Source organism: Aotus nancymaae, unplaced genomic scaffold (assembly GCF_030222135.1).
Source record: "Aotus nancymaae isolate 86718 unplaced genomic scaffold, 86718_ANA_hifiasm-v0.15.2.pri h1tg000040l, whole genome shotgun sequence".
In the NCBI taxonomy this organism is placed as follows: Eukaryota; Metazoa; Chordata; class Mammalia; order Primates; family Aotidae; genus Aotus; species Aotus nancymaae.
In genome coordinates, this window is record NW_026988454.1 from 16,510,451 (window position 1) to 16,522,723 (window position 12,273).

A 12,273-nucleotide genomic window follows, 5' to 3' on the forward strand; every position below is an offset into this window, starting at 1 on the left:
TAAGACACCCTCACACTACATCTTTTCTGATGTATATGCTAAGCTTCATAAACAACACACAGGACATGGTATCTGCCCTAGATTTTAATGTCTAACACATAAAAGCACGTCATTTTCCTAATTTAAGAAGTTACTCAACAGGAATGCCTTCATAAAATTAGTGAAAAATGCTGCTTTGGACTCAAACCACCTTTATTATTTTCTTCTACTACTACTTTTCTTGTCGCTGTTAAAGGAAATTCCAACTTCAACCTAAGCGCACACACTCACACAAGAGACCAAGTACAGTATTATTAAATTGTTTTCTGCTCACTGTCCAACTCTCATAATATAGAGGTCTGCAAATTGGAAGACAGCAAACAGTTCTACAGTTTAACTTCTTTAAAAATAATTTACCTATCCTCTTCAGAACACAAGCAAGTGCATATTTTTGTGGCTGTTTCTCAGCAGAACACAAGTCAAAACTTTCAGCAACACCAGACTCTGCAGAATATTCATGTATAACTTTTGATGAATCTACTCAGATTGCTTGCACTGTGATTTTCTTTGAAGTAAAAAGTGTTAAAAACTATTTTTGAATTCCTAATTTACCAGATTTTCAAAATACCAAAATAAATTGGCACATAATTAAACGGCGATTTAAGTCATTTTCTTTTTAGAGACAGGATCTCACTCTGTTGCCCAGACTAGGGTACAGTGGTGCGATCATGGCTCACTGCATAACTAATTTTTTTTTCCTTTTTTTAATAGGTGTAGTCTCCTTATATTGCTTTGGCCGATCTGGAACTCCTGGGCTCAAGAGATCCTTCAGAAAGTCCTGGGATTACAGGTGTAAGCCACCACGCCCAGCCTTTTTATTTTTTGAGACAGAGTCTCACTCTCACACTGTTGCCCAGGCTGGAGTGCAGTGGCGAGATCTCGGCTAGCTGTAACCTCCGCCTCCCAGGTTCAAGTGATTCTCCTGCCTTAACCTCCAGAGTAGTTGAGATGACAAGCGCCTGCCACCACGCCCAGCTAATTTTTTGTATTTTTAGTAGGGACCCCGGTTTCACCATGTAGCGCAGGCTGGTCTTGAACTCCTGACCTCGTGATTCGCCTGCCTCTGCCTCCCAAAGTGTTGGGATTACAGGCATGAGTCACCGTGCCCGGCCTATTTTTCTTATTACTGTACTAGGGACATCTGTGGCTCTCTCAGAACGAGACTTACTAAACAACTGACGCTTCCCTTGGCCCTATCCTGAAATACACTAGCTCTTCTCTGCTAGGGCTACTGTTTTCTCCTCAACCTTTGCAGATTTATGTAGCCATCTAAATGTTTCTATTTCAACAAGCTGTAGAAAACATACAGTCTGTATAGCTCTCCTCATAATGCTATTAGTTGATGATTGTGACTACAAGTTGGAATAATCTGCACACTTGGCAAAATTCAAGTGTGGCTGCATATGCCTTGAGAGAATAAGCAGCAAACCAGCCCAGTCCTAAATTCCAGTAGCAGCTCTTGAAGAGAATAGATGCGCTTGATAAGACTTTCTTTAGGACTGATACTCAGTTTCTGGGCTTATCCCTGGGTTTATTTCTATAAGCAAACCTATATAGAGTGTAGCACTAGGAAATATTCAGTGATCTTAAAAATAAGCACAGTTACTTTGACTCAAAACCAATTACTATACACATAGGCAAATTTCTGCCCAATGGTCTCAAGTTTAGCATTAGTTTTGCCCACTTTTTCTTTCTTTCTTAAAACAGTTTCATTCTTCACATGACCACTTCCACCGACATTAAGGTTGAAAATTTTCACAAAGTCCAAAAGAATTAAGAACCTACAGATCTCTAATTATGATTCTCTACAAAACAACCAAAATCATTTTAGTCCCCTAATAAGACAGACAGACCTCACTCAATACTCAAGCCAATCCAAGGAACCACGAATGCCCATCTGAAGGCTAACTTTGATGTTTCAGGGATAGCGGTGCACTGGGATACTATTTAGATCAGGGTCAGAATTTGGTTTTGTAGTCAGACATTTACCCACTAAAGTCATTTATCTAGCTGATCAAAAAACAGGAAAGTTCAAGGCAAGTATACACTGAATCTACCAGTGAAGCTATACAGCTGCTTATTTTGTCTTCAAAGAAGGAATTAGTCATCAGTACCTGCAGGTATAACTGGATTGCTAAATCAAACTCAGATTTTTAGGAGGGACACTTCTACGTATTAAATTGTCTTAAGAGAGTAAGCTTCCCTTAAATGATTTGCAAACTATGTGCCAGGCATTCATTGTGCTAGTGGTCTGGCTGTGTCAACCAAAATCGGTTAGACATCATAACCAGGTTAGCATGCCTTGAAAGCAGAGTATCCTAGAAGCTATTGCCTCCATTTCCTTAGGAATAAAGCCACAACCATATCCTTCCCAAATCTCAAAAAACTCCTACATATGTAAAATAAAGAAATCATTAAGTTCTAGTTCTCAAAGAACTAAACTGTACTTCCCAAAAAAAGACATGAATCCTAGAAAAATGGCAACAACCAAAAAGTAAACTTTAAAATGTTAAAAATGACCATCAGAAAATTCTAACTTCCCTGCCATGTTTGCATGTTTCAGGATCTCCCCGTTAAAAGATGTTTCACACCTCTAAATCTAACAGAATAGCGAACTCTGGAATCCACACCTCAAACACCAAAACCTAACAGGAGAATAAATTCTTAACATGCGTTACAGACTTTCATTTTTTTGGGGGGGGACCCAAAACTTCAAAAACGAAAACCTGGCTGCTGAAATAACCATCAAATTCAACCCTGACAGAAATATCTGACATCACTCAACTAGTCTGCAAGGAAAAGGAAGCACCTCTACCTCTATGCACAATACAGGAAATCTGTACTTCAGCATGACTTTCAATTACCATTGGTGACAAAAAGATACTGGTGGTTTACAGTATCTCCCCGGTTCTGAAGGCCACTCCATTTCAGGATTAAAACTGAAACACTTGGAAAGTCGAGGAACAAAGGTAAGGGCCAAGAGATCTCAAGCAGAAGCCGGCAGTAGGATACGAGCAGAGACTCTCCATCCCTACCGCGAACACCTCAAGGACTTGTCCTACCTAAATACTTTATGTAAACAAGGGGCTTGTGACTCAAGCCTCCAGCCCCAATAGGTGGAGAGAAGTTTCCTCGCCTCGCCTGCACATGGTCTGCAGAAGTTTGGCTGGAGCTGAGCGCGGAGCCTGGGTGGGAGCGGCAGTGGAGTGCTGCAGGCGGCGGCGGCGGCGGCAGAGCAGCAGGAGGCGGAGGCGGGCGGGGGGAGGGGAGCGGCTGGGGGGGGGGGGCGGAGGGGGCTCTTGCCGCCACTGCTCTCTCGCCGCCTCTCCCCCCCGGCGGGAGCCGCTCACAGCCTCTTTGCACTAGTCTCTCCGCTCTCTCGGTCATGTGACCTTAACGTAACCGGACAGGAAAAGCCCCGCCGCCGCCGCCGCCGCCGCGCCGGAGACACCGACCGCGGCGGCAGCAGCAGCAGCAGCGAGAGGCAGAGGCGGCGGCGGCGGCGGGGAGGACAGCACGGCCGAGGCTGCCCAGCGGCGCCTCCTCCACACCCCCCGCCGCAGCAGCACCGGCGACAGGTAAGCGCGCACCGCCTCCGCCTACCGGGGCCGGTGCCCACGTGCCACCCCAGGCTCCGGGAAGGCGGGGGGGGGCGGGGGCCACCAGAGCTCGCAAACGGTTCCGACAGCGGCAGTGGCAACAAAGACGACGAATGACCCGCGTCCCAGAGCTCCGGGTGCAGGCAGGCGGAGGGCCTGGGCCACTCGGGGACCCGGTTCTGGGAAGCGAGGGCAGGGGCGCCTCGTGGGGGCGGCGGCGGCTGCGCCTGGCGCCGGGGCTCTGGCCGCCTGACAAAACCATCCCCCGGAGCCAGGCGGCGGCGAGTCGGCGGCGGCTCCATCCGGGGCCTTGCGGGAGGAGGAGGGGACGGAAGCCGAGAGGGCGGGCGGCGGATCGGAGGGAGGGAGGGAGGAAGGGGAGGGGGGCGATTCGCGTTCCGTTCCCCGTGGCCGCTCCCTCCCTTCTCGCCGCCACCGCGAAGTGCGTCCCAGGCGGCGGCGGCCGGTGAGCGTCCCGCGCTGGAGTCCTGGGAGGCGGGCCCATCAGGTGCGTAATCCTTCCGACGCCTCGCCGCCGCCTCCTGCTGCTACCGCCGCTGCTGCTTCGGCGGCAAGGCCGCGAGCTGCGGAAGTGGGTTTGGGGGAGGGGAGGGAGAAGGGAGGGGGAGGGGAGGGATCCGGTCCGACCGGAGCAGGCCCGGCCTCTCTGGCGCTTCTCCCAGCTGCAGCGGCTCCTACAGCTGCTGCCGCTACTGCTGCGGCTCCGCCTCCCGCTCGCGGGCGGGGGCGCGCACGCGCGCTTCCGGCCTCCTCGGGTCTCGCGCTGTCTCCGGCTCTCGCGCGCGCTCATCGTCTCTCCCTGTCTGGGCCACCCCCGCCCCCGGCGCCGGGGCTGTTGCGCCGGCGGGGCGTTGCGCACGGCGTAGGCGTCGGCATTGTGTTAAACTCCGCGGGACTTGGGACGAGCGCGCGCGCGCACGCGGGACTGATGGAAGCGGCGAGCGTGCGGCGCGGCCGGAGTGCGTCGCCCCTCCCTCCCCTCAGCCCCTCGGGAACGGGGGCGGGGCCGGCGAGACCGGAGGGGCCCAGAGGGCTCCGGAGCCGCGCCCCCGCCCCGCCCCGCCCCTGCCCGGGCCCACGCCCCCTGGGGCGGGTGGGGCGATGTGGCCGTTGCGGCGCGTTGGGGCGGACGGGGGACGCGTCGGCCTCTGTGGCGCCGCCCTTGTCGCCCTCTCGCTGCAGCTGCAGCCTGGGCCCCAGCCCCGGGTGCTGAGCGCGTAGAGCCGGCGGCCTGGAGCTTCCGCCCGACGCGCGATCTGCGCCTGCGATATGACCCGGAGCGCGCTGTGGTTTCGGCTCCTTAGCCTCGGGGCGTGGGACTCTGCGCGGCCCTCACGCCTCGGCCGGGCTCCGAGGCGGGGAGGCTGCCTCTCCGGGTCGGCGTCGTTTTCTCGGTGCAGCGAAACCCTTAAACCATTCTTGTTTAAACAAAGCCGCAAGAGAGAACTGTTTAGCCAGAAGCTGCAGAGGAAGTTGGGTTTATGCCGCTTTTAGCTGGTAGTAAAAAAGGCGATAAAGAAGCCAGGGTAGCAGAGCAGGCGAGTCCCTGGGCCGGGGGAAGATGCAGCCACGCCTTTTACTGCAGGAACTTCCACCCGAAGACACGAACTCCTAATTATGCCTTGGGAATATAACCCGGCTCTCGCTTCCCGCCCCCACCAGCTGCATTGTTCATTAGCTCTTTCATCTTACAGTGGGCCCACTGAGTTTGTGAGTCTTTATTCTATTCATTTTCGCAGGGTATTGTTTTAGTAAAATAAAGCGTAAAGGAGGTCAGAATTACCAGAACTCCAGGGGGCTCTGGGTTTACAGAAACGTGCTGCCTTGTCCTTGCTAATGTAGAGCATCTATAGAGACCCTGTTGGAGCGCCAGGACGAGATGTAAGCACTATTAGCGTTGTAGTGTGAGAGCCCCCTGAAAGATACAGAACTGGGACTATGCGATTTTAATTCTCATTTGTCTAATTTATCACAATCCAAAATTGAATTTGGTAAGGTAAATTTCACTGCATTCTGAATGATCTTGGTGTGTATCCAGTATGTTTTCAAACTGTTTTGGGTTTTGTTTTTGTTGAGACGGAGTCTCTGTCACCCAGGCTGGAGTGCAGTGGCGTGATCTCGGCGCACTGTAGCCTCCGCCTGCCAGGTTCAAGCGATTCTCCCACCTCAGCCTCCTGAGTAGCTGGGGTTACAGGCGTGCGCCACCACACCCGGCTAATATTTGTATTTTTAGTAGAGACGAGGTTTCACTATGTTGGTTAGGCTGGTCTCGAACTCCTGACCTCGTGATCCGCCCACCTCAGTCTCCCAAAGTGCTGGAGTTACAGGCGTGAGGCACCACACCTGGCCAAGAAGGTAATTTTTAAGAGCATTAATTTACCACTAGTAGTATATCCTCTTAAACTGGGCATTTCTCGTTTAATAATCTTGTGGTTTATTTGCTAGACAAAGAATTGGTCAGTTATTGAAGCCATCGTAAGTACAAGAAGTGATATGCCAGTCCATTGATAGTCAACAGTGAAGGAGTCGTCTACACTACAGTGGAGTGTAGCCAACACCCCTAAAACTTTGTACTACAGTCCAAGTGCGTGCTTGCCAGCTTTCAAGCTTCTCTGCAAAGAGGATGTTCAGCAAACTACCACCAGCAGCAGAGAATAAATACTAAGCGTGTTTTCAGTTACAGAATAAAAGCTGCCACGGTGACACGTGCTTTTTTATCTTAAACTTTAATATGAACTTTTCAGTAACCTCCAAAATCTGCACTTTTTAGAAAAATATGTTCATGGCCAGGCACAGTGGCACACACCTATAATCCCAGCACTTTGGGAGGCCAAGACTGGAGGATTGCTTGAAGCCAAGAGTTCAAGACCAACCTGGGCAACATAGACCCCCATCTCTATTTAAAAAAAAAAAAGAAAAGAAAATGTATTCACCCCAACCCTATAAAAAGATGTACTTTGTAATCCTGTGATTTCACGTTCACATGGCATGTCCCAGAGTAACTGGATGTGCTTTCCCCGATTTGAGAATTAACAAAATAGAGAAGAAAACATCTAAAGCTCATCTGCAGCATTAGCCTGGGATCAGCGCTTTAGAGGTGGCCACTGTCCTGCCAGCTCTTATGGTTTCTTGGAGCTTCATCCCTACCCCCACTAACCTTTCCCTGTAGGAATTTGGAAAAGCTGGGCAAGTCCTGTGGCACCAGGCTGCACAGGAAAGAAGATTGAAAGAACTGGTTTGCTGGTGATTTTTTACTGTAAAATACCAGATGCACCTGGCAGAGGTCGTTTATCATCACTTTTCCTATTTTCTTAGGAGTCTCCAAACATGACCCTGAAAACCTAAAATGGAGCTGAACATTTTTATTTCCCTGAAGAAAAAAAAATGTAAAGATTCTAAGCCTCAGACTGAGAATATTTCTAAAACCTTCTTTATGCTCAAGTAGATTATAACTTTTACTAGCAAATTAAACTATTAAATAATTAAAATACTACTTTGAATTGATAGTAAATAAGATTCAGTATTTTTACAATGCTGAAAAAGCCATTCAGATGTGGAATCAGTAGCCATAGAACCCTTACAAGGAGTTGGCAGCCGAAGACATGTAGATCCATTTTAGAAGCCAATTTGGAGGCTCATATTTATGCTCAAACTCATAATCCCCAGTTCACATGCTTGAAGTATATACATCACATGCCTTTGAGTGTCACTTTAAGAAAGTTCAGTGTTCAAAGATAGGGAATTTGAAAAACACTTGTATGTATCTGGCTAAGTACTTAGGGAAACGACTTTTTTACTTTTTTAAGAGATTTTCGTATACTGTTCTCTTAATAGTGTGCCCCGATAAGTTCTGCACCAAGCAGGGTAAGCGTCAGAATCCTCTGAAATGATTTCAAAGTGTGCGTGTTCTCCTGCACCAGAATAGTCATTTAGGTTTTTCTGAGTCCCTAAAGTGATTGTGAATGGCGGTTGTCTAAGTGTGGTCTGCAGATCCTTTTGAAGCCCCAGGATCCTTTGAGGATTCAATAGGGTCAAAACTATTGTCACAGTAATATAATACTAAGTTGTTATGGTCTTTTCCACTGTGTTGACAAAATGTGTTGACACTGAGAAGATCTGCTTAATTCAGTGAGCCGATATTTTCCAAATGACAAACGGATGAAGTCAAAAATCATGAGTGGAGGCTGGGCGCGGTGGCTCACGCTTGTAATCCCAGCACTTTGGGAGGCCGAGGAGGGCAGATCCACAAGGTCAGAAGATTGAGACCATCCTGGCCAATGTGGTGAAACTGCGTCTCTACTAAAAATACAAAAATTAGCTGGGCATGGTGTCTCGTGCCTGTAATCCCAGCTACTCGAGAGGCTGAGGCAGCAGAATCACTTGAAGCTGGGAGGCGGAGGTTGCAGTGAGCCAAGATTGCACCACTGCACTCCAGCCTGGTGACAGAGCAAGACTCCGTCTCAAAAAAAAAAAAAAATCATGAGTGGGTAAATTATCCATTGAAAGTGGATAGATGAATGAATTTTACTGTAATAGAGTAGGAAAAGTTATTACCTAGTTCTATATTGCACAACCAACTTTTAAGAAAGTTCCACTTGTCAAGTTTTGGTATAATATCGAAGACTGTTCACAATTACCTGAAAAGACTATTAAAATACTTCTCCTTTTTCCAACTACATGGGTAGGTGAGGCTGGATTTTCTTCAATACTCAACCAAAACAGAGTAAGTTGAGGAGTAAATACAAAATCCAGTTGTCTTCTATTAAAGAGAATTACAAAAATATATAAAGACACCATTTTATTGTTTTAGAAAATATAATTTTTTTCATAAAAATGTTCTGTACATTAACATGTAATGGGTTTATTGTTGTTTTAACTGAATTAAATATTTCTAAAATTTCTCCATTTTAATTTCTAATATGGTAAATATCAATAGTTAAAATCCATGTAAACATATAACTGATGTTTTTAATAATTTTTAAGACCATTAAGGGATCCCAACACCAAAAAGTTTGAGAAGCTCTGCTCTAAAATATGGAAACATATTAAGCTTTGAGTTAAACACGTTTGAAACTCACTTGTGTTATACCCTGAACTACATGTGTAGGTGATTATATTTTATTCAAATTAATTTTACAGCTCATCATGTGGTATATAAAAAATGGAGGCAGTCTCTACTCTGGTGGATTATTAGAAGCAGATTCTGTTTTTGTGGTTTTTGTTCTTTTTTTTTTTTTTGAGACAGGGCCTCACTCTGTTGTTTAGGCTAGCATGCAGTTGTACAATCGCGGCTCACAGCAGTCTCAACCTCCCTGGCGCAGGCAGTCCTCCCACCTCAGCCTCCCGGGTAGCTGGGACCATGGGCACATGCCACCACAGTCAGCTAATTTTCTTTTTATAGAGACAGGGACTTGGCATGTTACAAAGGCTGGTCTCCTGGGTCTCCAAGGCCCACCTTGGCCTCCCAAAGTGCTGGGATTACACAGGTGAGCCACTGTCCCCAGCCCAGATTAGTTTTTTAATTTTGCTGTGTGTAATCATTTGTAAGTTTCCTTCAGGTTGATTGTAGCATAATGCCTTTAGAATTATTACTTTAATATAAACTCTTTATTAGCCATAAATTTCTGACCTACTTCTGTTTGACACCTAAGATGTCCCTGAATTGCTTCCTTATCACCCCAACACATTTGGAAACTAAAAACTAATTTAAATGTAAACATAAGGAAAATATAATTGAAAAGAGGAGTATTTTACAGATGCAGTGCTTTTTAACATGCAAAGAAGTGCTGTTAGTTTATGCCCCTCTCTTTTCTAATTACTATGCAAGAGGGTTGACTAAGGAAATGTTAAGAAAAAAATGCCAATCCGTGGTCATGACTAAATAAGATGCATTTTCTACCTTCAAAATAGAGTTTTAAAATATATTAAAATTCAAATGACCAGCCTCATTCAGGTTTACCTCATGGGCCCTCCAATGTTAATTATTAATAATAGTAATTGAAAAAGCAACTTTTCATCCTGGTAAGTGGTCTAAACTACTTGAAAGAATCAATCTTACTTGTGGGTAATGCTTCTACTGTTACTGATTGTCTTTTGCATTACAATATTCATTTATGCTTTACTTAAATAAAATCAAGGACTTCAGAAGACCCTTTTAGTGCCCTTAAAACTTGTAGTGTAAGTGGTGTTGAGTGTCTTAGAACAGCTATTATCTTTAAAAACTGAATCAACAATTTCCAAACACTGTTTTGGTCTCCTGTTCTTACACTGAAAATGAAGGAGGAATTTAGGTTGTCAAAATATAGCATGACTGTTTGTGTCCCATTCTGCACCTCCAGAAGGATGAGTGACTTGCTTATGGATCAGCCCACCTGTGCTCTGTGATGGAAGCTGAAAGCAAGTGACAGCTAGGTGGTCAATGTCCCATTATCAATGTAGGAAACAGTGGTAATGATGAAAACCAAAGCAGTAAATAAAAGGCCATTTGTATTTGGCTTTAGGAAGTGTTTTTTAATTTTTTTTCAACATGAGTATGTCTTATAGTCTCTGAATTTACTTAAGGAAAGTAAAAGCTTTGTACACATACATACACAGAAAGAAGGCATTCCATGAAAACCCATTTATAGGCACTGCGTCTTCTCTCCAGTGCTACTTTTCTTCAGGTCCTCTCAGCTCCCTATTCTAACTTAGGAAAGACAAATGACTTTTTTTTTTTTTTTTTTTTTGGTTTTCAGTGGTTTTTTTTAGTTCATTTACAGTGTTAAATGGTTGGGGATTTTACATAGGTCTACCGTTTCATGTCCTGGTTGTTGGTTCTTTGTGACTAGGATCAGTAAGAACTTTTAGGAATGCTCTGTAGAGCAGGGTGGTGGAGTGGAGACAACATGAACTGTATGCCCAGAAGACCAGAGCTCAGTCCTGACTCTTATTCATTGACAATTTTAACCTCTCTGAACTACAGTGTAGTGATTTAAGGACATAGCTTTTCCAAAGACAGACAAATCACAATTAGGACTTCCAGGCTCCAGACCAGTGTAACCAACATATACTCTGCGTCTCCCCTTGGGTGTCTCAGAACTATCTCAAACCCAACATGTGTGAACCTAACCTCCTGCTCTTCCCCACCAAACTGGTTATTTACCCTGTGTTCCCTCCTATCGGAGGACCAAGATTATCCAGTTATACAAATAAGAAGTCTAGGAGTCATCTTGGACACTTTGGTCTTCTCCATTCTCCTTTATCGGAGCCATCAACCAGCTCTGTTATCTTCTAAATATCTTTTGAATCCTGTCGGTTTCCTCCATCTTCCTCAGTACCACCTGGTCCATCATCTGTTTTGTAGACCACTAGCAGTTGTCCCCTCTAGACCCCTTTCCAGCAGACCTTCACTTGCCCGCTTGTTATCCCCTCCTCCCCAGTTTGATTAGTTCTGCAATCTGTACATTGCAGAGATCTCATCAAGTCATCATGCTTAAAATCTCCTTGGGTGGCTTCCCATTGCTTTTAATATACGGACCAAAATCCTTAACATGACATCCATCCTCATTCTTCTCCGGCTCTTTACCCTTCGAGGTTATTGTGAATTATAAAGCACTATTTAGAAATTGATTGTTAGCATGAAGAAACACGAGGTACTATTTTTAAATTGGAAAAATTATTCCAAAATCTAGCAGGTGCTAAATTAATGAGAATTTTTTAGGTCAATCCTGGATAACTAGAAACTTACCTTTTACCCCAGTTACCCAGCTGTTGGAAGGCCGAGTCTTGACTGGAACTCAGCACTCTTCTCTTCCTGGAGCGTCTCCTTATTAATTTACCTAACAAATACTAAACCCTAGGCCATATGCAAAGCACATGGGGTAAAATAGTAAATGATAAGGAAGATTTGTTGCCAGCTTCCCAGAAGCATCAGGCAATGTATATAAACTGGCTCGTTCACAGATGCTCCAGGGCAAGGAGAGCGTGAGGGGCAGGGGCAGGGTGGGTGGGTGGATGGGGGTCTCATGGTCACTTCCTCTGAAAGCAGTGTGTTCAAAATCCTGGAGCAGAGGTTCTAAGCCTGTGTTCAGATGGGCCCCCTTCCCCTGACCCTTCAGAGCTCAGGGTGCCAAGCTGCCTAGCCTTGAGAGTGAAGCTTTTGAGTAGTAAGTATTGTACGCTGTCAAGAGCCTCAGGGTGCTCAGGACCTTCTAGGAGAGGAAACTCCCATTCCTTAGCTTATCTCAGCTTATCCAGAAGTCCCAAAGTAAGTGAAATAACATCTTTTTGTCTCCATTATCAACATACTCAGATGAAACTGGATTTTTAATAATGCTTGTATTTCAAAACAAGCTGGACCCTTGATCCTTTCGTAGAGATCACCAAACTGACAATCTCATATCAAGAAAATAATTAGCTGGGCAAGGTGACATGCCCTTCTAGTCCCAGCTACTCAGGAGGCTGAGGTGGGAGGATCACTTGAACCCAGGAGTTCAAGACCGACCTGGGCAACATAGCAAGACCCCATATTAAAAAATAGATAACAAGCCAGGCACAGTGGCTCACGCCTGTAATCCCAGCACTTTGGGAGGCTGAGGCAGGCAGATCACCTGAGGTCAGGAGTTCGAGACCAGCC

At 45.9% G+C, this 12,273-nt stretch overlaps 2 protein-coding genes across 3 annotated transcripts in view; both read left to right on the top strand.

The window, feature by feature from the left end:
* The window catches only part of RMND1 (required for meiotic nuclear division 1 homolog), a 58,000-nt gene extending 56,188 nt beyond the window's left edge, over positions 1–1,812 (top strand). Inside the window, exon 12 of the mRNA XM_064360569.1 lies at positions 751–1,812. Coding sequence (XP_064216639.1) covers positions 751–756 — 6 coding nt within the window. The 3' untranslated portion in view covers positions 757–1,812. The remainder of the gene's footprint in view (positions 1–750) is intronic.
* A 1,665-nt stretch (positions 1,813–3,477) lies between these two features.
* The window catches only part of ZBTB2 (zinc finger and BTB domain containing 2), a 28,922-nt gene continuing 20,126 nt past the window's right edge, over positions 3,478–12,273 (top strand). The window contains exon 1 of one of the 2 annotated variants that reach the window (XM_021669956.2): positions 3,478–3,617. The gene's annotated coding sequence lies outside the window, so the exon portion shown is untranslated. Of the gene's footprint in view, positions 3,618–4,134; positions 4,147–12,273 lie in introns of those variants that run through there. The other variant, XM_064360571.1, reaches the window with a different exon arrangement.